The 27,194-nt window shown below is 42.2% G+C and overlaps 2 protein-coding genes, 1 long non-coding RNA gene and 4 other non-coding genes across 8 annotated transcripts in view; all 7 read left to right on the top strand.

Moving 5' to 3' along the window:
* The window catches only part of LOC123976309 (ankyrin repeat and MYND domain-containing protein 2-like), an 817,726-nt gene that overhangs the window by 11,374 nt on the left and 779,158 nt on the right, over positions 1 to 27,194 (top strand). The window lies entirely within an intron of this gene.
* LOC123976321 lies at positions 2,014 to 9,427 on the top strand. 2 transcript variants are annotated; one of them, XR_006826323.1, is made up of 8 exons: positions 2,014 to 2,092; positions 3,873 to 3,930; positions 4,450 to 4,486; positions 4,665 to 4,767; positions 5,798 to 5,860; positions 6,291 to 6,323; positions 7,583 to 7,634; positions 9,250 to 9,427. It is a non-coding gene; the product is annotated as an uncharacterized LOC123976321 (long non-coding RNA). The 2 variants fall into 2 exon arrangements; XR_006826322.1 differs by having other exon boundaries at positions 4,665 to 4,801.
* On the top strand, positions 4,525 to 4,594 carry LOC123977234. The gene has a single exon (XR_006826603.1). It is a non-coding gene; the product is annotated as a small nucleolar RNA Z40 (small nucleolar RNA).
* Positions 4,876 to 5,013, top strand: LOC123977237. The gene has a single exon (XR_006826606.1). It is a non-coding gene; the product is annotated as a small nucleolar RNA SNORA8 (small nucleolar RNA).
* On the top strand, positions 5,886 to 6,019 carry LOC123977244. Its single transcript, XR_006826613.1, has one exon. It is a non-coding gene; the product is annotated as a small nucleolar RNA SNORA18 (small nucleolar RNA).
* On the top strand, positions 6,374 to 6,512 carry LOC123977239. Its single transcript, XR_006826608.1, has one exon. It is a non-coding gene; the product is annotated as a small nucleolar RNA SNORA8 (small nucleolar RNA).
* On the top strand, positions 20,869 to 24,050 carry txnipa (thioredoxin interacting protein a). Its single transcript, XM_046058368.1, has 6 exons — positions 20,869 to 21,241; positions 21,589 to 21,664; positions 21,776 to 21,923; positions 22,107 to 22,466; positions 22,565 to 22,867; positions 22,968 to 24,050. Exons 1-6 carry the CDS (start codon positions 20,986 to 20,988, stop codon positions 23,013 to 23,015), a joined length of 1,191 nt encoding a protein of 396 aa, XP_045914324.1. The 5' UTR covers positions 20,869 to 20,985; the 3' UTR covers positions 23,016 to 24,050.

Below are 27,194 nucleotides of genomic sequence, written 5' to 3'. Positions count from 1 at the left end.
GACCTCCTTATTGCATCAGACAAAGGACTTGTCTCTGTACTGGTTTTATTAGATCTTCGTGCTGCATTTGATACCATTGACCATCAGATCCTATTGCAGAGACTGGAACATTTCATTGGCATTAAAGGAACCGCTCTAAGCTGGTTCTGTGTTGGGACCAATCCTGTTCACTTTTTATATATGCTTCCTTTAGGCAATATTATCAGGAAACACTCCATTTGCAAAAATCAGGAACATCCTGTCTAAAAATGATGCAGAAAAACTAGTCCATGCATTTGTTACTTCTAGGCTGGATTACTGCAATTCCTTATTATCAGGCTGCTCTGCAGGTGTTTCTGGCTCTTCTGAGGAGTCTGGATCTGTGGTTGTGTCGACACCCTCTGCTACAATTGTTATTTCTAGTCCTATTTTGATTATTATAATCATTAACATTACGATTATTATCATTAATATTACTATCAATATCTGTACCATTATTCATTCAGTCTGTACCAATATTACCTTTACTGTCTGTACTTCTGTGTGGATATTGTGTAGGCTGCTACCCTCTAACCACCCATCCCTCTCTCCCTCTTTATGGCTATCTCTCTCTCTTGCCCTCTCTCTCTCTCTCTCTCTCTCTCTCTCTCTCTCTCTCTCCCTCCCCTCAAACCGGCCAAGGCAGATGGCTGCCCACCCTGAGCCATGGTTCTGCTCGAGGTTTCTGCCTCTTAAAATTAGGGTTTTCATGCCTAGTGCTTGCTCATGGTGGGTTGGGTTTCTGTAAATAATATCACAGAGACCTGCTCTTTTATGAAAAGCGCTATGAGATAACTGTTGTTTTGATTTGGCGCTATATAAATAAAACTGAATTGAAATTAAATTAAATTGTTTAAAAAACAGTAGCATAAAGTGACCTGGGGACTTGTGGCCTCATCAAAATTGTGTGAATCAGAGAATCAGTCTCCCTACTATGATCCAAGTCAGCAAGTCACATGTTCAAAGACTGAAGCAGATGATAAGGCTTGAATGAAGTTCAGATTTCTGCTCACAGGCTTTGCTGGTCTTTGTTCAGGCTCTGTGTGTGTTACTGTGACTGAGCTCCTAAATTAATTATCTGTTAAGTTACAAACCATCAGTAAAATTTAGGCATCCTAACACTACAAAATCAGGCACTGTTCCTTAAATGTCCAAGCTCGCCCCATTTGTCTTTGAATCACATTCAGGTGTGGTTGTGGGTTCCTTACATCACATACTGTACCTTATTTTGTTACAACTGTTAGTACTGTTGCGTGAACATCTGGTGATGAAGGTGTGAACAAGTTATCTGTTTAACCTTTGCCAACACTTCTCAGAGACACATCACATTAAAGTAGGTATTCCAATGATAATAATTTTGGAGGTTTCATTTTCTTGATTATTTTTATAGGATAGGATTTGCCTCATTGCAGTGCAGAAGTGTTTTAATTCTGGTTTGACTGTGTAAAGTTTTATCAATTTTATTAAATGTCAAACAGCAAATGCAAGACTGCAGCCCAGAAATTATAGTGAGAGCAAACTGTATTACTAGACGACAAAGCAGACCCCCAGGGGCCCAAAAGGCTCAGGTTTATTTTTATTTTTACATTTATTTATTAACTTAAGATAACTTTAACTAAAGCAACATGCAAAGTAAAAGCACAGAGGGCATACCTCAGGATTTCTTTAATTTTGAAAGCCAGTGGGCTGGTTGGTCATGCTTACTAATAATAAATAATACATTTAGCCTATATTATTTGTTTAGCATACACATTTTTAAAGAAATTGATTTAACATTGGAATAGTACTTTTTATCCTATAATCACAATGTGGCTAAAATGTTACAATATTACATAATGCGTATAAACTTGTGTAGAAGCTGACAGGAAAGAAAATTTTTATTATATCCATGAGTCAGCTCAACAAAACTTACACAGTTAAGATTTCCGAGTTCCTTTGAACGCCCTGCTGGTTGCCCGAAAAGCGTTGTCAACTGACGTAAAGCATCCTATAAATGATGCCGCGGAAAGATTCAGACTCCTTTCGTCACTGTTATCTGTCGTGATGGGTGTGTGTGGGAGAGGATGCACAGGAGGTAAATACAAATAATTGGAAAATTCAAATGACACGACACAGAGCAAACCTATACGTTACACATAACTTCTGTAGTTAATTAGCGTTACATGTGATGTTTATTTTATTTGAAGCGTGACATTATCGCATTTTGTACACCACGCTGCTCCCACTAAGTGTATTAACCCCGCATGCCAGCTAGCTTGATGCTAAAATGGCTAGTGGCTTCAGACTTCCCTAAGTGTCGCTTAAACTGTTGATAGTCTTGAGTTAAATAGTTTGACACTTCTTGAGTGGAAGTCAAATTACCTGTTAGAGTAGAGCTTAAGTATAAGGTTAGGGCTTTGTGGGGTGAAGCAGCCGAGCACATTGGGGGAAGGTTAATGAGTAAAGTAAGGCTCAGGCTAAATGAAGGGAAAACGACACCGAAGGGAATTCGGTTTTCTAACTTATTCATACAAACCTTAAACTGTCACAGCAGACATTTTGGCATGTTACAGCAGTTAAGCAAAGGTGTTATTTATGACACTAAAAGGCTGCTTTCCGTTTTGTGAGCTCGTTTAGGGTCCTTTTTTGCGTGCAGACTCACTGACGTGGGCTATTGCGCCGGGAATCTACTGGTTCCGGCTACCGCACGAGACGGCTGCGCCACGTTTTGATGCGTCTAACGTTATAGCCCGGCGTCAAAGTCCACTGGAAGCGTTTTAGCAGCGGAGCCGTGCGGCCTGCCCCATGAATTTACTTAATTTGTCATTTTCGTGCTTCTACAACCTTCTGCACAGCTGTTACCCTGTTCCGTCAACTATAGGCTGCATTTCCCACAGGAAGTATTTCAGAATCAGTGTTTTGCTTTTGTAATCAGTATTTGCATTTTGTGCTTCTATTAGTAGTAAGTGCATTGTTGTCAGAGCAGAATCCAGTCTGACTAATACGTGTGCAGCGTTGCTCCCGGCTCTTCTCCCCCAAGTTTAGCTGATCTCCACCGGCCACCAGAACGTATTTCAATCGCCCGCTCTGCCTGGCCCCCTCCACATAACGCTCTGAAGTCGTCAGTGACGTACAATCTCAACGCTGATAGGCTATCGGGACACCTTTCCCTCACAGGATCACTTCGGAAGTAAAAATCGCATAAGCTAAAAATTTTGCAAATTCCAAGTTCAGAGATCAGCGTCTCGAGGATTTGACAGCTTGCATTTTGTTGTCCCGATGAGTCAGCAGCTGTAAATGTGTTAGGATGGTTGAGTTCACAAATAACAATCCAAAATGACAAAATATGCCTTGCCTACAAATGGATCAAACTGATGCCGAAATAACTACAATATGATGCTTTTTTGTTAGACATGTGAATTCATGCTTTGTCAGGTCTGTCAGCAGGACGACAACTTTTAAAATGTGTTCTGAATGAGTTCGGATCGGTCAGGGCTATGCTAACCTGTTCACAGTAAAGTACAATAGCTGGAATAAAGTTACAGATGAGGTGGAATGGTTGGAAATCTGGATTAGTGTACCCCTGCTAGTCACTTGGTCATACGCCACAATGCAGACTGCTCAGTGGGATGGTCCTGTGTAGTGGCTGATCCCAGGACAGCTGTGGCTATAGAACATCAGGTTTTGCTTTCACTGCTGCACTACTGGTTGCTGCACAGTGACAATGAGGCCTGGCACATTTACCCTCTATATGGTGGTCTGGAGAGGCATGAAAGACCCTGAGAATGTAGAGCTCCTGACTGGCTCTGAAGGTGCTTTAGAGGGGTATTAAGATTGAAATGTTTCCATATTAAAAAACAACCTCTGGTTTGCAGGTGCTGACAGTCTTGCTGACTGGTGGGGAGAAGATGTGCTGCCCCTCTGGGACATGAGGTTAGTGTTTGTGTTCTTGGTAACAGGTTTGAGTGGAGTGAGATTTATATTGTGATATGCAGGACCTCAATGGTACTTTTCCTGTTCAAATAAAGGTTAAATTTAAAAACTGATTCGAATATCATGTTGAGGCTCTTGTGTTCTGTCTGCCATTTTAAATCTGACCTCAGAACCTGTAGAGTAGTAGTCCTAGTACTAGTGGAGTCTACTGCAGGAGCTTAGAAACTTGTTTTTAAGAGCCTGGAACTGGTCTATGGGTGCAGAGAGTGGTGGAAACACAGCAGAGGCCTGGCTACGCATACACACTAAGTGGGAAAGCACTAAAAACTGTTTGCTGGCACAGTATGAGCTCAGGTCCTGTCAGGTGGGCTGTAGAGCTCATGCAGTGCATACAGAAAGAATTCTCTTGCAACCCACTGCTGTTAATCTGCAGCAGTGTTACTAATGGGAACTGACAGTTTATGAGTTTGGAATATTCATGTGTTGTAATGGCAGTGAATTTAAGTCTGTCTGTGGCAGGTGCTGCTGGAGACCTCAGGAGACACCATACACATGGGTAAGTTGTACCACAGGAAAAAAATCTAGAGTTGACAAAGTGTTATGATGATTGGCTAAATGTTCAACTGCTCTGAAGTGTGAGTGACAGCTGCCTCTCTGAACAGCATGCTGCCTGACAGTGAATATGCTCTTGTAGAAACGCATTGTCACCTTCATTCTGCCTCTGCCTCCTGCAGGTGCCCCAGCCTTGAGCACTGATGCAGCCACATAACACAAGTACAGAGGCTGTGCACTGACACCACACCCTGCATCCCACCACTGAGGAGCTGGGGAAAAAAGGTGGCCGCTATGAATGACAGAACTGAAACCAGAGGTAGAAATTTTGTTCTGGTGTCCTGTAGAAACCAGGACAGGGGAAAAACTAGTGACAGATGAGATCCCAATGACCGCACTGTACGGTATCTGCAGCCAGTTGGTTCATCAGCTGGTTTGTTCAAAAGTCAGTGCTAAACAAAGTCAGCGTCTGGCATCGTTGGTCTCCATGCTGCCTGTGCTTGGAGTCCTGGTATATTTGTTGAAACATTCCTCTTAGAGAACAATGTTTATCTCACGTCTACCCCCTCAACAATCTGGACTACTAAATGAAGACACAAAGGAGGTGTCCAGCTTCAAAGTAAAACTCTTGTAGTGTTGCTGAAATCAGGGTTTTAAAAAAACAACCTCTAAGCAATTAATCGATGATCAAAATGGTTGGCAATTTAATTGTTCCAACTCTGGTATTTTTAGACTTAGTATGAGCATTAGACCAAGCTCCTTTCCAATCTTCATCCACAATTTCAAACTGCAAGTTTAAGTGTGGGGGTGGGCCCTACATGACCTCTTACCAAAGTTGAATCTGCATAATGAAATCCTTAAGCTGATACACAGAGTAATCGTGCAGGGCAATGTTGCCATCAGTGGTAATGAGTAAAGATTACTACCGTAATCACCTTCCCCTCCGCCACCCACCCCGCACCGCCGCTATCCATTCAAAACATAGTCAGACTTGCCACTAGCAAGATTGATCAAAGTTGCCCCATGTATCATCAGCTTTCAGACCGACGTACCGGTTCATCTTTTTACTACTACAAAGACTGCAGATCTGCTTATGTTTGCAAGTTAATGAGGCTGTGATGAGTCATTAATGTTCTTTGAAAGGGGCACATGATAAGAATCTGTATGTAGTTAATAAGAGAACATGTATTGAGGGCTACTACATGGCTTTTAATCGGTCATTATTGTAATTAAACAGTGAAATGAACACTTTAATGTGCATGTGAAAGTGTACCTCACCAATAACTGCATGTGCTCCTGTCCTAACTTTCTCCAGGTCTGTGCTGCAGGAAAGGACTGCCTCTTTATCTCAGGCTTCAGCAGGGGGTAAGCAACCAGGGTGAGTGTTTACCTGAAGACTGAAAACTGAGGTCTATCCCGACAGACCTTTACCTGTAGGGCCGTGTCGTTGGAAATGCCTCGGAGAGCAAATCTGTGGTCTCGCTTTACCCACATGTTCCCTGCCATGAGCCCTGTGGGATATTACTGCAGAACACATGAACAGTGCCTGGACACTTTCAGTACTAGCAACAGACCTGTCAGTCACATCACCATGTTGAGGTTTGTTTGACAAATGAAGAAATCAAAACGTGGTCAGTCACAGGAGAACCCACTGTTGCACAAAGTTGAAGAGTTGACCTTCTTACTGTTAGAAGTGGGTTGTAATTTGTGTAATGTTTGATGTACATCAAGTATCAAGATGCTATGGTTAGCTTGTCTGTTGCTTTGAAATGTGTTAGCACTGTACCTGACTGTCATTTGTCTTTCAGGTCCTGGTGATGGCAGAAATGAACTGAACAGCAGTAAGTGGGTTTGTCTACCATTAGTCAGTCCAATGATTGAACACAATGACCGCACTGTACGGTATCTGCAGCCAGTTGGTCTATCAGCTGTTTGTTCAAAAGTCAGTGCTAAACAAAGTCAACATCTGGCATCGTTGGTCTCCATCCTGGCTGTGCTTGGAGTCCTGGTATATTTGTTGAGACACACTCATCCTCTTAAAAGTCAGAAGTACAAGTTGGGAGATTTGTCCACAAACCTTAATGAAATAAACTGTTCAGTTTCTCCTACGCTGTCTTTGCATCACAGCAAACATCTGGTGAGGAGTGAGAAAGCCGGCTAACCAAATATCCTTGTATTGTCGGGAAGTGAATAAGAGAAGGGCTGCCACTAGGGGCCTTAGTGGCAGCCCTTCTCTTATTCACTCTAGGCACCTCACTATTAGATTCAGAGGGCTGTGACAATAAAACTATTGATGCATCTTTTTTCTATAGAGGATTTCTTACTATTACCAAGCATTAAGATATTACCTCGTTAGCTTAAAAGGACTAGTTTTTTTTCCTAACCTCAGCTCATCACCACTATCCTTTAACAACCAGTTTTCAGACTGCATACTGAAATATAATGCAACTGTCAGGAGATGCAGTATGCATACAGGACAGTTCAGTCTTGTACGCATACTGCATACAGTCTAAGCTTGTACCTGACGTTCTCAACCCTGGACCAGTACGCAGTAATGACATGCGGCTAGTTAATGTCACTTCCTATAAATGTAGTTAACGTTGCATAGCACTAAATAACTAACTGTTTGCTTTCTGCTCCATCTGAAGCAACGGACACACTACACATTAATGCCAGACTGACAATTTACAGCTAACTTTGTGCACAGCCCTGTAATTTTGAAACGGTGGCATAAGGTAGTAACAATGGGCCCCAATACAGGCTGGTATGATGGGCCTTTGGGCTACACAATTACAAAGCACACACTGCGTTCGTGTTTTCAAGGGTACCCTATACTGGCAAATTTATGTGCCTTGTTTCCTCATTTTGCACGGTTTTACAAGTGATGAGATGCAGCAATATTTGACATTTGTGAATTGATTCAGAATCGTCTATGCGTCTGATTTCTTGGTGTCATCTCTCTAAAGGATTCTTCACAATTGGTCGAATGCGTCCAAATGCTTCTGAGGTGTGCTAAATGACCCATAAGAATGGAAAAAGGTGCTCTGATAAAATGCATGTGCTGATCAATACTCTTAAATCCTGATTATTATTCCTCCAGGTCTGTGCTGCAGCTAAGGATGACCAGCGTCAGCAGGGGGTCAGCAGCCTGGGTGAGTGTTTCCTAGAAGCCTGAAAGCTGAGGTCTATCCCAACAGACCTTTACCTGTAGGGCCATGTCGTTGGAAATGCCTGAGCAAATCTGTGGTCTCTTTACCCACGTGTTCCCTGCCATGAGCCCTGTGGGATATTACTGTTTGTAAAGGACTCTAATGTGCAGCTCCCCTCCCTGGCTAGGCTTTCAAATCTGAAACCAGGTTTTTTTTTGTCAGCTCATAATTCAGTCAGCATTTTATAGAAGTTACATTTCTGCATCCTTGTTTAGATATTACATTAATCTTGATGAGGTGAAGAACTCTTATGGATGGATTAATTGCAAAAAGGAATTGACTTGCTAGAATAATGTAACTTGAGACTATCCTGGAGACTTGAAATGAAGGTCTGCAGCCTCTAAGTGAGTAATGGTGCTTTCACACCAAACGCAAATTTTCACCTTGCGACGCTTTCCTCGCATGAATAAATCTGCTGCAAGTGTTCACACACATCGCAAGAAGGCGATTTTAATGCAATAAACACAACTTGCTATTACTACAACTGTGAACCCAAAGTAAACATTTTTTTATTAGATAGCAAACGGATCAAACTGATGTCGAAATAAATTTGTTAAACATATGAATTCATGCTTTCTTAGGTCTATCAGCAAGACTTCTAAAATGGAGTTCGGATCGATCAGGGCTATGCTAACTTGGTCACAGTAAAGTGCAACGACAGCTGGAATAAAGTTACATACACGTTTCCTGAACTCACCAGGTAGTTCAGCCTCCCCCGCTTTTCTCCCAGCAATGTCCAGATTTGTCTGGTTTTTATATAAATATGAAGTGGTGCCAAACGACACTAACACTGGAACCAGATGTGCACAGAAGCTAGCTGCTGAGAAGCTTGAGTGAAGATAATTAAACATTGTAATCCTATAAACTAAAGTAAAAAGCGAATTTAATAAAAGCAGTTTACTCCTCCCCCAAGCAAACCGCATAGTTGTGAGCAAAGTCCAGTCCAACCACGGGTGTCTATTTGTCCGAAGCTGGAGCGCTGCTCTGTGCTCCTCTAGCCCAAGTTTAGCAGCTGTCAGCCGGCCTACAGATTTTCAGTCCCCTGCTCTGCCCGGCCCTCTGAAGCTGTCAGTGACGTACGGACAATCTCAACATTGATAGGCTATTGCAACACAGTATCGTACAAATTCCTTTGCGTCGCCGGCACCGCCCGCTTCGCACCCCCCGTCAGGAAACCGCAGCTCTACGCGTCATTGCATTGACTTTGTATGCAAACTCACCACTGCGAACGCTTTTTTGCTTTTGGTCTGAAAGCACCATAATGCCCATTTGCCTTATGTGGGTTTGGTCATATACCAAGGCTTTCAGGACTGTCTGTTCCTGACTTGCTGTGGAGTTGACCAGAAAACAAAGCATCCCCGTGGGCTTCTGCAGCAGCCTGCTGAGAAGACCTGTTGGGAACATGACCTGCCTTTACTTTTCTGCCACTGTATTGGTGCAATCTGAAAATATCCCATTTGGTTGTCTGAATCATTGTCAAGTGAATGTGGTGATTAGTAGACCCTTGGATTTAACTGCTACGGAGTGATGGCTGATGTTTTGCTTTCTTTGTTTTCAGATGCCTAGCCACAAGAGACCTGCTGAGAACACAGCCAGCAGCACTTTATCTGCTGTTATTGGCTTTGGAATGAAATTAACTTGGAGCTTGGTAAAAGCGGCTAGGTTTATTGAATCAGATTTGCCTTGTCCCTTTTTCTACAATGTACACTTACAAAATAAATCTAACGCAAACTCTCCTCACTTGTCCTAATATCTATGAACAAATGAATAAGTTGTTCTTAATGGTAGGGATGGGGATCGAGACCCGGTTCCAAAATTTCTCAAAACCCGAAAATCAATAAGGTTCGAGCTTATTTATACTGCTATCAAGACTTGCTATGATGTAACGTTATGTCTCGAGCGTCAAATGTGATTTCATTTGAAACTTGATGGATAAAATCATCAGGCTGCAGTCTCTGCCGGCTCTCGCGCAGCAGCGCGAGAGGCTGTGCTGTTCCGGTGGAATAACATTACCATGAGGGTAAAGTTGGCTCCAAACTACTGTAATGTTAGTGGATGACAGCTACACCTGTTACTGTAAGTACATGCAATAAAACATAAGTAAAAAGACAATATCAATACACCTGTCTGTAAGGTAACGTTAAACATGCAAAGCAGTCTCAATAAGTATCAAAAATTAACAATCCCCATCCCTACTTAATGGTATGTGGAAAGGCTGTGTAGTATACTCTCCTTTTGCAGGCTGGTAGACCTGAAGTTAAAGGGAGAATCATGGCAGTTTGGTGTCTGCAACATCTAAAGCTTAGTTCTCAAATCTCCATCTCAAGAACAATGTTGGTGTTAACTGAATTATTTATTTATTTTTTTCCCCTGAAGTTTTTACAGGATAGGACAAGCTGCTTGGTCAGTATTAATTCAATACTGGAAGAATCATCAGTGTTTTCAGGATAGGATGTAGTTCATTTTTGTGTACAAATTTCTAGAAGACTCATATTTTAAAAGCTGAGCTTGAAATGAGGTTTAAAAGATCTAAACATAATGCACTAGACTAATGTTTGATCTGCCCCCAGAACTAGTGATGTGTATTCCTATATGATACATTTTACTAGTGCTGGGCAACAATTAAAACTTTAAATCTTGATTATCGCATGATTTTCTTAATCACACTAAAATTGAATAATGAATTCTAAAGTAGTGTATTGCGCAATTTAAATGGACTGCTATATTCACAAGTGTAATATGTGGTTTGCAAACATTTTAAACAAATAAGGTGCTTTGTACCAGAAGTATTCCCTTTACACAGTAGCAATGAAATATTTCTTGTAAATCAACATAAGATTTGATAACATTAATGTTTAAGTTATTTGCCACTGCCAGGGCATTACCTTTTATCTAGTTTGTTAAAACAAGTTACCATCAGAGTCCAATTTTCTTTTTTTTTCTGAACAGTTGTCGGCATCAGGTATCTTTTTATCAAGGTAGAGTTGGGATGATGTCTACAAAACTACATTGATATGGAGGACTGATCCTGACAAATTCAGAAATAAATGTATTTTATATTATTGTTTGTCAAAGCGTCCACATGGAAAGGAAGACATGGCTGGTAGTATTGTCTTCAAATAGTTTCTAAACTCAGAGCACAGAAGCCATCTGACTGTGTGAGGAGCAAGCTTGTGTGCAGGTAGAGTAGGCCTAGAGCGCTCCTGTCTGACTGGTCCACCAATAGGGGAGAAGTTCACCCCTTGAGACACAGCCCCTCCTCATTTGCATAATGAGGCAGAAATGCATAGAGAAATGTAAAAAGGACAGGCAGAAATAAATACCACTGGGGAAATAAATAGGGTACAAAATGCAACGGAAGAATAAAACAGACAGAAATATTAAAATACACACATATATAAATACATTTAGAAGTAATTAAGTTGAAGATTATAAGGGATAATAAATAAGGTAATTATTACAAAGGTGAATAAATAAAGAAGCTAATTAAAATAGATATATACATTTATGTCTCCTTGTATAATTTAATTACTGCTTACATTTATTTTTTTACTTTTTATTTTTGTGTGCATTGAATCAGATACTTATTTATTGAGCATTTATTTATTTCTGTATTTATTTCTGAATTTGACAGGATCAGTCCTCCATACATTGAAACATCGGGATGGACGATGGCATGGGGGGGTCAGTGCATGTGTTCACTCTAAACAGACTTCAATCGGTTAAAAACTTGAAATGACGTTACAAGTCGCAATTATAACGCGTTAACGTGCCCAGCCCTACTTTTTACATATTTTATTTCTACTTTAATGTGACCTCCCCCCTCCAGTTTCTGTATTTATGAGAAATAAGGAGTAGGCTGTTGCCTTACCAATTCAAAATAATAATGACAAGACATCAAACTACTGTCATATTCTTTCATTATAATAAAAATATCCTGCCCACAACTGCCGCTTCATAAAATCATCCCATTATTGTGACAGACTTAATCTCAGATGTTTAGCGAAGTTTGCGGTGCTGCCAAAGTATTACACTGTCGTTGCACACACATCACACAGAGCAACATTATTATCTTCACAGCAAAAATACAGCCAGACGTGACTGTTTTTACAGTCAGTCAGAGTCAGTATTCAATCGCGGGAAAAGTAAAGGGCCGCAGCGGCTCACTTCAAAGAAGCCCCGTCACAGAGCCGTAGCGCAAGCATGACTTTCACAGGCGGAAGGAAAAGTAGTTCCCATCAACCGAGTACAATTAGACCATCCTGGTGACAGTAAGATACTTATATAAATGAAACACACACTCACTCGAAATGACTGAGTTTAGATATCGATCCTTTTATATGAGTATCGATCCTAGAGCAGACCTTCAGGCCTACTTTAGGATCGATCCGCACATCACTACCCAGAACCTTGAGAAGCTTGCACATCAGATCCAAGTACAATTTTAACAGCATCTGTCCTTAACTACAGGTTACAAGGTTGTTTGTCATTAAACAGCACAAAGCTGCGTAATGAAATAAAATTTGTAGTTCCTTCAAGCTACACATACAACATATAAGTAGACCTATATTAAAATACGGTAACATATAAATAAATAAAAAAACAATAGTTATTTATATACATATATACAGACACGTATACACCTGAACATTCCACAGTGCATTTTTGAATTTGCATCTGGGGTAAACAGCAGCAACCAGATCATAATATGAAAGTTTCATCTTCACAATAAACAGTCTGACATTTGGGAAACAGTCCATCTTGACTGCGTTTGAGCACCTAGCATCATCATCTTCCTCTCATCTTGCCGGAGTCTTGTGCTCACAGCTCACAACATGGTCTTCTGCCGAGTGCTTGAACCCGGGATGTTGATAAGGCAGGTCTCTGTAACGATGTGGGCACAACAGTCTAACCCTTCTAGTACCTTAACCCAACCAAGTACATCTAGTACCTAAACCCAACCAAGTACTTTTATTACCTAAACCTAACCAAACTGCAACCGCTTCACACAAAGCCTCTGGCGCGTAACTTCCCATTTGGGTCACAGAATTTGGGGGGGGGGGCGATAGGATAACACTACACGCAGGGTTGTGTAGTGCCACAAGCGTAATGACCGCTTCAAGGGCTCATTTGAAACAGCCTGCCTTCTGTGAACCAAAGGGGAACCCCTGGATACACAGAAGGACCGTGCCAGTGGTGCATGAGCTGACTGCTGGGGGAATGTGCATGATGTAAACAGCATCGATGTCTGTGAAGATTCTCAGTCATCCAGGTCATAGTTATCCAATGAAGGTTAAAGTCAAGGGCAACTGGACTTGGTTGAAGATACTGGAAGACGTTTCGTCCCTCATCCAAGGGACTTCTTCAGTTCTGACTGATTGGTAGGGAAACTCAGCTATTTAACCTCAGTGGGGTCGTTTGCCTGGATCGTCGATACCGCTGGTTCGTTAGTGTTCCTGGTTGCTGTAACGATAGTTGTTACAGTCGTTAGGACTACCTGTGGCCAAGACTGAACGACCATCGTTGGTATCTTCTCCTGAGGCCAATAGGTTACGTTTGTTGAGTTTTCTGGGAAGTGATGAAAGGACAGCATTGTAAGTGGGGGATAAGTGGTGGCGTAGACCCCCTCCTCTGTTCAATGACGGCTTCTCAACCAGGGTGTAGATGGCTTCCTTGACACCTCTTTCAAACCATCCATCTTCTCGGTCTAAAATGTGCACCTGGTGGTTCTCAAATGAGTGTCCTCTGTCGTTCAGATGTAAGTAGACTGCAGAGTCTTGACCTGTGGCGTTGGCCCTTCTGTGTTGAGCCATGCATTTGTGTAGTGGTTGTTTAGTCTCCCCAATATACAGGTCTGTGCATTCCTCACTGCATTGGACCGCATACACTAGATTGCTTTTCTTGTGTTTGGGTGTGCGGTCTTTGGGGTGTACCAGCATCTGTCTTAGTGTGTTCTTGGGTTTAAAAAACACAGGGATGTTGTGTTTGTTGAAAATCCTCCTGAGTTTCTCTGATACTCCAGACACGTATGGCGGCTGTGGCTCAGGAGGTAGGTAATCATAAGGTCGGCGGTTCAATCCCTGGCTCCCCCTGGTTGCGTGTCGAAGTGTCCTTGGGCAAGATACTGAACCCCGATTTTCCCCTGGCGGCTGGTCCGCCAGTGTATGAATTAGTGTGAATGCTAGTTTCCATTTGAGCACTTAGGCTCAGTGTATGAATGTGTATGACTGGTGAATGCAGATGTATACAAGTACGGAGCATTTACATTTACAATGTTGTTGCGTTTGACCTGTTTTCTTCTTCCCCTGTAGTTTTGTTCTTCTTGGATCTTGTGGCTGTTTTCACAAAGGTCCACTTAGGGTATCCACAGGCTGTAAGTGCCCCTGCAGGTGGTTCTGTTCCTTCTCTCTGGCTTGGGCGCTTGTTGGTATGTTTTCCGCTCTGTGGTGCAGTGTTCTCATGACCCCTAGGTTGTGCTCCAGTGGGTGGTGGGAATCGAAGAGTAGGTATTGGTCTGTGTGTGTGGGTTTTCTGTACACACCAATCTGCAGGCTCCTCTCGCCAAACTGTTGTTGTGAACATCTTCTCGTGTGAACTTGATGTTACTGTCCACAGAGTTGATGTGTTCTGTGAAGGCTTGCATTTCCTGGCTTTTAATTTTGACCCTGGTGTCGTCCACATATCTGTACCAGTGGCTCGGTGCTGTTCCTCTGAAGGAGTTGAGGGCTTTGTTCTCCATGTAGATGTTTGCCACAATCGGGGATACTGGTGAGCCCATGGCACAGCCATGCTTCTGTCTGTAGAATCCTCCGTTGTACTGGAAATAGGTGGTGTATAGACAGAGGTCGAGTAATTTACAGATCTGGTCAGGGCTGAGGCTAGTTCTGTTGTCCAGGGCGTTGTCTTGTGTTAGCCGCTTCCTTACGGTTTCTACTGCTTCTATGGTGGGGATGCAGGTAAACAAAGAAGTCACGTGATAGGATACCATGGTTTCATCTGGGTCCAGTTTTAGTCCTCGAACTTTGTTTACAAAGTCAATAGAGTTTTGGACGTGGTGAGGCGTGTTTCCCACCAAAGGAGCTAAGATGGTAGAAATGTGTTTGGCAATGTTGTAGGTGACCGAGTTAATGCTGCTGATAATCGGCCTGAGTGGGTCTCCTTTGTTTATCTTGGGTAGTCCATAAATGTATGAAATGGCTTCTCCAGGATACAAACGGTAATATTGTTCATGGTTGATGATGTTGTCTTTCTGTAGCTGTTGTAGACATTCTATGGCCTTTTTCTTGTATCTGCTGGTTGATTCTCGTCTCAGTGTGTCATATGTGTTTGTGTTCATTAGTAGTGTGTTGACCTTGTTCTGGTAGTCCGCTGTGTGATGTTTTGATCCTTGCTCAGAGATGTCACAGCCTTCCTTTCTTGGATGGTGAGGTTGGAAGGGGGGGGGGCTTTGCATTAGAGGCAGATTTCTTCTTCAGAAAAATATCTGTACCGGGTGTGTGTATATGTTCTGTCCACACAAAGCGAAATGTCCGCTGTCGTGGGCTCATACAGTTTCTGTGGGGAGGGGTGCGTGAAGGGACCTCTGATCGTGAACAGTGAGTGATGAGTGTACTGCTTGTTGCTTTGAGCTTCAAACTGCAGATTAGCCACTTAGCTAACGGCAGCTGGCTAACAGTGTGGTAAATGTGTGCTTGGTGTGGCTGGTTCGACTGAGACAGGCACAGACAGCGTTTGTTCAACAACTTCCACAAAAGGAGCAACAAGATTTCACACAGTTTATTTTCTACCCATGGCTTTACTGTCCGCTCTGACCGACGAGATCAGCCTGCTGCAATGAAACCAGTTGCTAGATTTCATTAGCCGCAGCTAATGTGGTGCACATGGGGTGCCCTGGTCGGCTGATCCAGACCGCATGTCAGCAACACATTAGCTTACCGTTAGCTACCTGTTAGCTCAACGTTAGCCTGACGGTAGCATCCTTGCAGCTTAACGATCGCTTGCCTCGCCACGGCAACATAGCAACGCCGAGGCCAGCGTCACCGGAGGTTGGAACAGGGGAAGCGAGGAGCCGCTGCTCTTCTGATAGAAACAGGTCAAGGGCTTCGTCAAGAGAGTGGGTAGACCGCCACGCCACCTCATCGGCAAAATGATCCGCCCGGCGCTGCTTCTCTTTGGGAGACAGAAGGTCGTAGAACGAGCAGCGTGAGCCCGGGGGTGAGCGCTCGGCCAGCGTGCTATGGTTCGAGGCCCACCCAGCATGGGGGTTGGCGGTCCCCCGGCAGGACGAAGTCAGACAGTCACGCCCCGCTCGAGACATTGCTCTTCTTTTCCGACAGGAAATCCAAAGGCCAGATCTCACTGTTATATATATACAAGGTGCAGACGTAGTAGAGGCCCACGCTATGGGTGGGCGTAGACAACTTTTCTCAGCAACACACACACCAGTGATCCACACAGCTCTCTCTTTATTTAAGTTAAAACGTTTCTTTACTCAGAATGTAAAGACAGCTAAGCAGTATGAAAACCTTCCAGCTGTGGTTTCCTCTGCCGTTGTTGCTGCAGCGGTCTGTGTGACGGTGGGAGCAGAGGGCTCTGTGAGCGGGCAGCTGGCCGGCCTCGGGAGCTCCTTAAATCCGAAAACTTTCAAGCACATTTTTGTACCGCCGTCACTTTTCGTAAAACTGTCAATATTTGAAATCTACATAGTTGATTTCTCACTTCAAAACTTCTCAGAATTGGATTTAGTGATGAAATTACATATGAAAACTGTAAAATTTTATTTCCCTAATTTCTGTCTCCTCGATCCTTGAGTGTGTGACCCGGAAATCAATGTCAGCACGCCATCTTGAAGGACATCTCAATTCCTAAAATGCACATCGAGGATCGAGGAGGCTTGCTGGAGGAGCTATAAGCGAGGATTCATCGTGTATCCTTTGCGGAAAACTTTTCAGCCGCTGTGATGTTTACAAGAGGCGTGACATGCAGCTGGACCAACCCATGGCTGGAGCAGGATGCTGCAGTGTTCCTGTTGTATTCATACGTTGTATTAGTTAAGCCTATTAAAAATAATAAATTGCGCGATCAAACTTTCAGCCCTTCATTGTTTGTGTAGTGCCTCATAAAGCACTGTTCTAACCGCATTCCTTAATGCCATTTCACTTTGATATCACTGATGTTATTGTTGAATGTGATGTCTGCGTGGGCAGCAGGATTGTAAAAATTAACATCAAATAGCAGCTAGATGTACTTACTGTACTTACGTAAGAGGTAACACATGTTTTGGCAATAAATCCGGAAAAAACAGATAAAAAACAAACAACAGTGTAGTAAAGTTTGAAGGAGCTACCTGCTGCCGGTTCCATGGCGATAAGAGCATTATATACTTAAACAGAGCAGTATACTTATGCTAGCAGAATGATAAGCACCTACTGATGTGTTCAGTGGCCTACTATGAAGGGAGTTCAAACTACTCAGTTAACTCAGGGTTATCAAACAAACTCTGACCGCCTACACTGGTGTTAAACGGTACTACGACAGTGAAAAAGATGTTGGTTAGTTGAGTCTGTGTTAACCCGGTGTTAACTTAATTGGAATTGGTGCGCGTTTGCATAGGGGCTGTGCAGGCACGTTGATAGTCTTTTTTGTCTTTTGATTTGTCTATTTATATATACACACACATTTACTGTTTATCTATTTTATTAAAATTTTTAATATATTATTTGAATTTTTTTTAACTGTTTTATTTATTTGATGAACCATATGGTTTGAATTCACAACAGACACGCACATTTTTATTTTTTTATTTTTATTTTTATACTTGATACTATTATTATTATAGTTAATATAATTATATTATATTATTTTATTTTTTAAACACACACACACTTTTACTGTTTATTGAAATGTATGAAATGAATTGTTCTTTTGTAATTTATTTGTATCTTTGGCAATTTTGTTGTACATTCATGCCAAAAAAGCTGAATTGAATTGATTGCATCAGAAAATGAGGAGACACTAAATCTAATACTGTGGCGGCCGACAACGCCAGGGAGGCTTGTTGGCATTGCATTGAGTAAGCATCTTCACAGTGTTCTTATTGTAGTGTAATTTTCTATTATGTATTTTATTGACTTTTCTTTAATGTGCAAGATAATTAAGATGTAAAGGTACAACTGCACAAAGAGTCCATTGTAATAAAAAACAATGGAGCCAGCAATCCAAGATTAATCTACAAGTTAAAAACTCTGACAGTATAGTCATACATTTATGAGATAAACTTCACTTTACAAGGCTGCAACATCACACACGTCTGCCCTATAGTTTTCATGCAATGGAAAATTATATTAGACTTCGCAATCGGATTTAGCAGTGAGGAAATACTCGTGAGTTTAGCCCACAATCATATTATCTTGCACCTTGGAGACTTTGCTGTGGATTGGTCTTATTCAGAAGAAAATACCTGTGATTTTGATTTTGAGTGATTTTGATTTTTTGTGACTTTAATTTCAGGGAATTTCCAAGTTTTGTTCTTGTAAATTTGACACTTTCATCTTGGAATTTCTTCTCGATTTGTTAACCCTCTCCCTGGCTCCATATTTTTTTTTCTTTATCTAAATAGGCCTATGTGAAAACACTATAATTCATTTATAGCCTACATAGTTACAGGTTGTTTTGTATCTGTAGTAGTTTGTATCTTTTTATAATTCTTTTGTGTCTCATTGTAGGCCCTTTGTGTGTCTTTGTGGTCCTTTTGCATCTATTTATAGATATTTTGCATCTCTATTTAGGTCCAGGTGAGTCCTGAACCATCCCTTAGTTATGCTGCTATAGGCCTAGACTGCCGGGGGATTTCCCATGATGCACTGAGCTCCTCTCTCCTCTACTTTCTCTCCCTCTGTATGCAACCTCATCCCATTATTGCATGTTACTAACACAACTTCTCCCCTTTCCGGTAGTCTTGTGGTTTCTCGTCTCTCTCCTCTCTCCTCCTATCACTTCCTGCAGGTGTTTCTGGCTCTGGAGCTGTGGCGTCTGGATCTGTGGCTGCGGGTCACCTGCTGCCCCCGTGTTCCTGCTCGACACCCTCTGCTACAACTATTGTTACTAGTCCTATTGTTATTATTGTTATTATAATCATTAACACTACTATAAAAATCTGTACCATTTTTCATTTAGTCTATAGCAACATCACCTTTACTGTCTGTAACTCTGTGTGTATATTGTGTAGGCTGCCTCCCTCCCCTCTCTCTCCTTCCATCCCTCTCTTTTTCTCTCTGTTCCTCTCCTGCTCTCTCTCTCTCTCTCTCTCTCTCTCTCTCTCTCCTTCACCCCCAACCGGTCGAGGCAGATGGCCGCCCACCCTGAGCCATGGTTCTGCTCGAGGTTTCTGCCTCTTAAAAGGAAGTTTTTCCTTGCCTCTGTCTCCTAGTGCTGCTCTTGGTGGGAATTGTTGGGCTTCTGTAAATAGCATCATAGAGTATGGTCTAGACCTGCTCTTTTATGAAAAGCACTGTGAGATAACTGTTGTTGTGAGTTATTTAATTGACTTTCCAAAGAGAAATATTAACTGTCACGTCAAACACAGGGCTGTGCCCAGCATGCTCGTTCAGTAATACATACATGAGGGCAGGGGTGATACATCCTCAAAGACTGAGGATTTTAGTGTAATTTTCCTTTAAAGATTTTACAGTGGAAAATTCTCCTGATGGGATAATGGGGATAGCTAAAAAAGTGGGTGAAAGTTCACATAAGGGAACAATGTGATCTCATCAGATCAGCTTGTAGTCCAAGCCCAAAGCTGCAACAGTGGGCTGTGCAGGTCACATGACACCATACACACACACACATTACAAAGGGAAACTGCTGTGAAATGGTGTTGGACTGATGTTTACATCTTTGGACCAAGACTACCGCGTATGCTGGAACTTTGCATCCAGTTTTTAGACAACAGGTTTTCTAGTAATGAAACGCTGCAACTTCAAAATGTTTTGTGTATTTGTTGTGCTTGCAAACTTGTGTCAATCCCTCAATCCTCATCCAAGAGGGGTGGACAAAATAACAGAAATGGTTGTCTATATAGTGCATATATATATATAACCCTACTTTGCTACTTTGTAGCCCAAATCTCTGTATATTCTTTATGAATAGGCAGGCATATATGATCTTTTTTGTTCTTTATTTTACTTACTTTGTTGCAATCAGGCCCCTATTAACACCACATTCCTGCCACTCCCTTTGCAGTGTGTACAGTTTTTCTAAGCCAGGGCCCACATTAGCTGTGTGAAAGATCAGATAATATAGCAGGATCCTCCACAAGGCCCTTATCATGTCAGCTAATACTGTGCTTCGGTGGTGCATATTCCCAGATAAATTTCTATTAAATTAGCACAAACGGTTGACACACAGTGAGCCTTCTGCCTTGGCCAGTTGGGAATCTTACCTTGCAATACAAGAAGTTTGGTGGTCATATGGAACAGGGTAGATGGCATTTAAATCTTTACTTTTAATGCCAACACCACTAACCATGTAATACTAGTCATTGTGTCAACTGCTGTTTCATAGGTCAGGAATTAACTGTCAAGCTTGAAACTCCATTTAACCGTGGCCTTCACTATTCTTAACCAAATAGATATGCTTAAAGTTGACAATATTTAACTACACATTAGTGGTCATACATATTATTAATACCAAATAAAGATGGATTATACTAATTATAATTTAGTGTATTATATTAATTCTGAAAACTACCAACCACACTTACATACAGTAGCCAACTCCCATACTGCGTTTCTGTATTATTTAGAATGTAACAAATTTCCAGCCCAACGCTGGTGATACTAATGATAGCCTGTGGGTTTTGGGATCAGTGTGTGTGATAATGAAACTCTTCCGTGTATTAGTCAGAATCAGCGCTTATTCCAGACTAACCCGGTTTCAATGTTTACTACCAAATGTTCTGTTCTCTGAGTCCACCTCCAACTTCCTGTGCTCGCATCTGCTCAGCACGTCCCAGCCACGCGGTGTCCACGCGTCGGTTTCAGGCGCTGATTGGCTAGAGCTGACACAAACAAAGGTTTTCCACCAATGGGAGCGCTGTGCACGCGCTGAGCCATGCTGTACATTCTGGCTCCTCATGCCCTGCCGAGGCTGGCCATATAAAACCAGGAGTGTAGTCTTTGTTTACAGCAGAAACCTGTGGGAGCTTCGGCCCCTTTTATCGATACATTGTATCTCAGCGGTTCAGTCCAGTATTGTATGTTTTTGTCATTGTGTTGCATATCATAAATAAGCAGTCATGGTGGCTATGACGAAAAGAGTAAAAACCTTTCAAATTGTCTTTACGGATCCCAGCAAGACTTTTTACTGCGGCGGGGACAAAGTGTGTGGACGGATAGAAGTGGAAGTGAACGAGGTGACGCGTGTGTCCGCGGTAAAGGTTCTGGGTCTGGGCTGCGCCAAAGTAGAGTACGCTAAAGGCAAGCAGCGCTGCCGTCAGGAGGCCGAGTACCTCCGCTACGAGGAAGTGCTGCGGCTGGACCAACAGCCCACAGGTAACAGCTGGGACATGTGCTTTGTACTGTGTTGTACTTTGGATTTGATACTACGGAATTTGAATTCCGTAGTATATGTGTAACACGTACTTTGGTGTAAAAAAGCTCTTTGAGTAGTTTTAGCCTGTAGCTCTCTGCTTTATTTTTCCCTGTGTTCAGTGAGGTTGAGGAATTGCTGGCAGGCAGATAACCCCTTATCATTCCACTGGTGTTTCCCATGTTGAATCTGTGTTATCAAGCCATACAAGAGACAGCAGTCAAGCCTAGTCAAGACAATGTGGTTACTTAAATTAGGAAAATAAACATGTATGAAAGGTTGAAGAGCATATTTAATTTTCTTTTTTCAGACTCTGATGGATCTGTGGTCTTGAGGCCTGGCAACAAATATGAGTACACATTTGGATTTGAGCTGCCCCAGCAAGGGTAAGGCATTGTCCCTTAATTCAAGTAACATGATATCAGCTTTCGTTCTTCATTGACTTGTATTCCATAGAATAATTTAGGTTTTAATTTTCTGCTCACATCTTCTAACAGGCAGCTGGTGTCATCATACAAGGGGAAGTTTGGTTATGTCCAGTACTATGTGAAGGCTCTAATGGAGAGGCCACAACAGCCCCCCCTTGAGTGCAAGAAACCCTTTGAGGTGGAGGAGCCTCTGGATGTCAACACCCCAGACCTGCTGGTGAGTTAACTGACATTAAACAAAAAGGGCCTTTATATAAGCGGCTTTAATTATTCTGGCTGTGACAGCCTAATATATTGAGCTCGTTTTTGTCTGCTTGTTGTTCAGTTATAACATGGTGCTGCTTGAGTTTGAGAAGGAGTCTCCGGTTGAGTTGAATCTTACCTTCCTGCTTCTGCTCAGTCCCCCACAGGTGGCATGAAGGAGAAGAAAGTCACCTGCATGTTCATCCCTGATGGCCAGGTGTCACTCAATGCAAAAATTGACCGCCGTGGTTTCTGTGAAGGCGAAGACATCTGCATCAATGCAAAGTTTGAGAATACCTGCTCCCGCATTGTGGTACCTAAGGCTGCCATTATCGCCAAACACACTTACCAGGCCAACGGGCGCACCAAGGTCTTCCGCCAGAAGCTGTCCTCGGTGCGTGGAAACCACATCATCTCCGGCATGTGTGACGCCTGGCAGGGAAAATCCATCAGGGTGCCAAAGATCAAACCATCCATGCTGGGCTGCAACATCATCCGTGTAGAGTACGCTCTGATGGTAAGCCTCTAGTTGCTGCATTTAAACAGATTTTTGGCTGTTACCTCGTGAGAAGTGACAGTCAGTGTTAATGCTTGTGTTCATGATCCTTCTGCCAGATTTACGTCCACATCCCTGGTAGTGAGAAGCTGATCCTGGAGCTGCCTCTGGTCATTGGGACCGCCGGTCTGGGCAGCCGCAGCAACAGCGTGAGCAGCCAGGAGGGTTCGGTCAGCAACGCCTCCCAGAGCTGGGTGTCCCTCAGGATGCCCTCTGATCCTCCCAGCTACTGTGACATCACCCGAGACTGCCGCCTGGACCAACCCCTCACGCCGCTCCTGGATGACTTCGATGGTGACGACAGCCCAATCTTCATGAACGCCCCAGCCTTCCCGTTCCCGCCACCTCCAGTATACGCTGAGGTAGGCGTCTCAACCATGATCCTTAGCTCTCTCTGTCAAACTATTAATAAATGACTTTTGCTAGTATATTTATATCTAATAAAACCATCATTTTCTCCAGGCTGAGGAGGAGTACAATGGCAATGCCCGTATGCTGCCAGTCTGCTGAAGTCTATCAGGGATTCTAGAACTGTGGTCCAGCTCTCAGAGACTGTTCTTCTAAGGCACTATAAAAGGAGCAGAAGGTCCAAACTCCAGAGGAGTGTGAGATGGAGAAGTAAAGCCAGGGTTGTGGAGATGGACAGAAGGACCCCTCCCCTGTTCTGTCAGCTCTCTTTACTGTGCTTCATCACCTATGCTGATTCTGAGTCTTCCGCTGGTGCTCTTCAGGTCGTAGACCTGGAGGTCCAGTTGCAGAGTCTGTGGTGCGCTGTATTTCTAAAGAAGCTGTCCCTTCCAGAGACTCACTGTCCATTTACAGCTACTTTATGACTTTGTTGCTGGGGCCAAGCATTGTATGAGTCAGCCCCCAGCCTGCTGCCACAGCTTTATTTTTTGGGGGTTTGTCTTTTCCTCATGATGCTTTGTCATTCCAATCAAACCCTGTATCTTTAAGGGGTTTTGCAAGAGGAACCATCCTTTTTGTTGAGTGCAGTCATTTGTGTTGCTGTAAAGAATTTATCAGGAATATTGTTTGATTTAAGAATCACAGCATGTAGAATAATCTTCCTTCGATGCTAACCAGTGTTTGAAAGAAATGATTTTTATTCCTGTATTTTATTGCACTTTCGATCGATGCGTTTTTCTCTTCTACTGCCTCCAAGAGCTTTTGTTTAACATGTTTTGTTTGAACAATGTTTGTGATGTGGAGAATGAATCTTCTCTAGGTAGAACACTCACATTTCATTTCCAAATCCAAGGCAAAATTTGCGCTAAACATGATCCATACAACTTACCCACTCCAATATCATGGAACGCACCTTATGTGAGGATAATCATTGTGTCTGATCTGCAGTTGTCCTGGATAACATTCACTGTGAGATCTCCACTGGGGTGGTTTCAAAACTTTGTTCTTCCAGGGCACAAAATCACTGTTAAAGACTGATTTGTGAGAAAGTTTGCAATGCATACTTGATACTTGTATAAGTATTTTTTTGTATGAAACCCTATGGGTTAGTTTTTTTATTAAAGAAATTGTAAAATATCCAAAATGTTTCTGCTTCTTTCTTTGTACCTGTGGTTTCAGATTTCAGCTATCAAGTTGTGGTTCAGCCCTCCTTTATAGGGAGAACCTAGGCGCATTGGAAGAGGAGTGCAGGACGATTAATCAAAAAGTAAACAAAACCAAAATTCTGAATTTCTATTCAGAATTTTCTATTTAAAAAAAAAAATCCTATTAACATATCTTCTACTGTGTGTTCATATGTTTTTATTTACAGTCTATTCATATACTATTACCTTGAAAACATAATACCGCATGTGCAGCAGCGGCGATGTGGCGAATATAGGGGGTGGCACGTCTCTGTTAAGTGCACGCACAGACTGTCTGGCACTGCACTTTGGCACTTCCAAGTTTAGTCATGTGCTTTCTGTTAACATTATGTTATCAATTAATATTTAGAGAATCGATTTTTACTGTAGAAACCTTTGCAAAAAAAAATAAAACAAAATTATTGTTCATTAATCGTAATCGAGGTAAAATGTTCAATTAATTGTGACTTTGATTTTAGGTCATACCGAACCTTGCTGACAGCCACAGAGGCCTGAACATTAAAGTTAAGTTGAGTCACAAGCTGAAAAATAATACTGGTGTGAGTTGTGACCTATAGCTTTACCACAGCAGGACTTTGGAATGAATTACCCGGTCTAGTGGAAAACTGTCTTCACTATAGGATATTAGTTGTTGACATGGTGATCTGGAAATAGCAGTAAAGCACAGTCTCTGCTATGGTGTGGCATTTAAGAGTTTTTCTTCTGTTTGGCTTGTGATCCAAGACAAGTATGAGTGGTTAGACCACCAGGAAAGACCGGGGCTTGGAGATGTCCTACTGTGAGGAGATCAAGAACCCGAGAGATTGCAAATCCCACCTAGCCTCGGAATATACTGACTTCTGGAGGAGCTGGGGGATGTGAGGAAGCCAGGGCTACCTTGCCAGGTGCCACCGCTAGAACTTAAATAGATGGCTGGAACAGCTGATGTCTTGGTGAAGTTCTATGACCTAAACCTTGCATTTTCAACAAAATTCTTACAGTTTATGGAAATTCATCTTTCCACAATTTTATTTTTCTATGGACCAGTGTAACAGGTGAGCACCAGAGCAATAACATTTAACTCTCACCTGGTAGAGTGACCGTCACCCCCTCTCTCTCTCCCTATCTTTCCTGTCTCTCTACAGTCCAAAATAAAAGCAAAATGCCCAAAAATAAAAAATACAATAAGATCATCTATTTTGCACACGCACTGCTAACTCCTAAACAACTCCCCTCCCCACCCAACCTGGACCTTATGGACCAGCAGATCATGCGTATGTTCTTTATATTAAATTAAATTAAATAACATGGAGGTGTTTGTGCTATTTGTCAATGGAGGAGGCCTTTAGCAAGAGGGAGTGTGCCCAGAGCTGTGTGAAATGCATGTACAGAGAGAGGTATGTTCCATGGCACTACCACCGTAAGTGCTTTTCTGGCTGCCTTTGAGCGAATGGAGGCCCACAGATGTCACAGAGAGTAAGCAACCATAGAGTAGCTTCTCTGCTGACTGTGGGAATGAAATTGCCTAGCCCAGTGAGGATTATTATTATGAAATGTGGGTGGGATGCCAGAGGCCTGTGCAGGATTTTGTTCCCTTTCAGAGGTTGCTGACGTCCAGCAACTGCTGAGAGCACCAGATAAGGAAAGTGTTTATGTGAATAGGGGGTGTATCTTCGGCTCCACAGCCATGAGAACAGTAAGATAGGATATTCATGGTCCTCAGAAGATGAATGGAAACCCACTGGATATTTACAATATCTTAAACACAACCCTATTTAGTTTTATGCATTAAATGCAGCTAAATGTAATGTTTCCCCTTAGTTTGCAAACATATAAATAGAAGAGGAGGAGAAATGTTGTGAAGGGATGTAGCAATGTGTGCAGGTGTTAAAGGTTTCCATTTGTGGATGGGAGAATGAGGGGAGGGTGCAGTGACATGTAGAACAAGTGTCAATAGATGGAACACCCATGTGCATGAACAGTACTGCACTCACATCCACTGTCCATCTGCTTTTCAAGAAAAATTAATTCCATCCTCATCTTTAGTTTTCTATGACCTATGATGCATTGTTTTTTTATTAGTGCAAAACAACATTACATAACTGACACAACATGTAATGTTAATTATTATTGTGATCTGACTGGATATATAGTAGAGTCTAAACTTCGGATAGGCTTGTGTTTTTAAGATCAGATTCTTTCCTTTCAGCTTCTCTTTTGTCAGAGAGTAAACCCTAGTCAAAAATGGAACTACTGAACATATTCTATAAACATGGACATCAACCCGTCCATAGACCTGATTATTGAATGTCTGTATTTGTTTAGGGCCTTTCTAGACCACTCAATTTTGATAGATTTTAATAGATTTTAAATTCTATTCTGGATTTATAGGGAAGAAGCAGAGAAGCTAATACAGGAAAATATGATTTCTCTCTTGTCAGAACACGTGCCACAGCATTCTGGATTAGCTGAAGAGTCTTGAGCAAGCAGCCTGATAATAAAGAACTGCAGTAATCCAGCCTAGAACTAACAAATGTGTGGACTAGTTTTTCCACATCATTTTGAGACAGGACGTTCCTGATTTTTTGATATCAGGTTTTACAGCTATTTCTACTGTTCCTGAGTTTGAAGATAATTTGGTACCGGTTGAAGGCGGGACGTGCTAAATTTGGTCTCAAATAATTAGAATTTATCATTAAAGAAGTTATTACTGCTGAGGGCTTTAGGAATACTTGGCTCAGTAGAGCTGTCAGCCTGGCTACAGTGCTGAAAAGAAACCTGGGGTTTTTCCTATTTTCCTCTATTAATGACGAGTAGTATGTTATTCTGGCAATTACGGAGGGCCTTCCTAAAAGATTTAAAGAGGTGGTATTCTGCTCATTTTCAGGTTCAAAATCTTAATTAGGGGTTGTACCAGAACAGGTTTACATGGTTTAATTTTTAAAAAACACCATGTTTTTCTCATACTGCACATTGCTGCAGCTCCTCTTTTCACCCTGTGTGTTGTACGCTCCGCTCTTGAGCTACAGAGTGATGCATCTTACTTGTACAAAATCTTTGTTGGGAGTTGCACATGCGCAGTTCCCTGATAAGGACT

This window comes from Micropterus dolomieu, linkage group LG09 (assembly GCF_021292245.1).
Source record: "Micropterus dolomieu isolate WLL.071019.BEF.003 ecotype Adirondacks linkage group LG09, ASM2129224v1, whole genome shotgun sequence".
Taxonomy (NCBI): Eukaryota; Metazoa; Chordata; class Actinopteri; order Centrarchiformes; family Centrarchidae; genus Micropterus; species Micropterus dolomieu.
The sequence above is the reverse complement of the archived record's forward strand: the minus strand, read 5'-3'. Positions and strand labels throughout refer to the sequence as shown.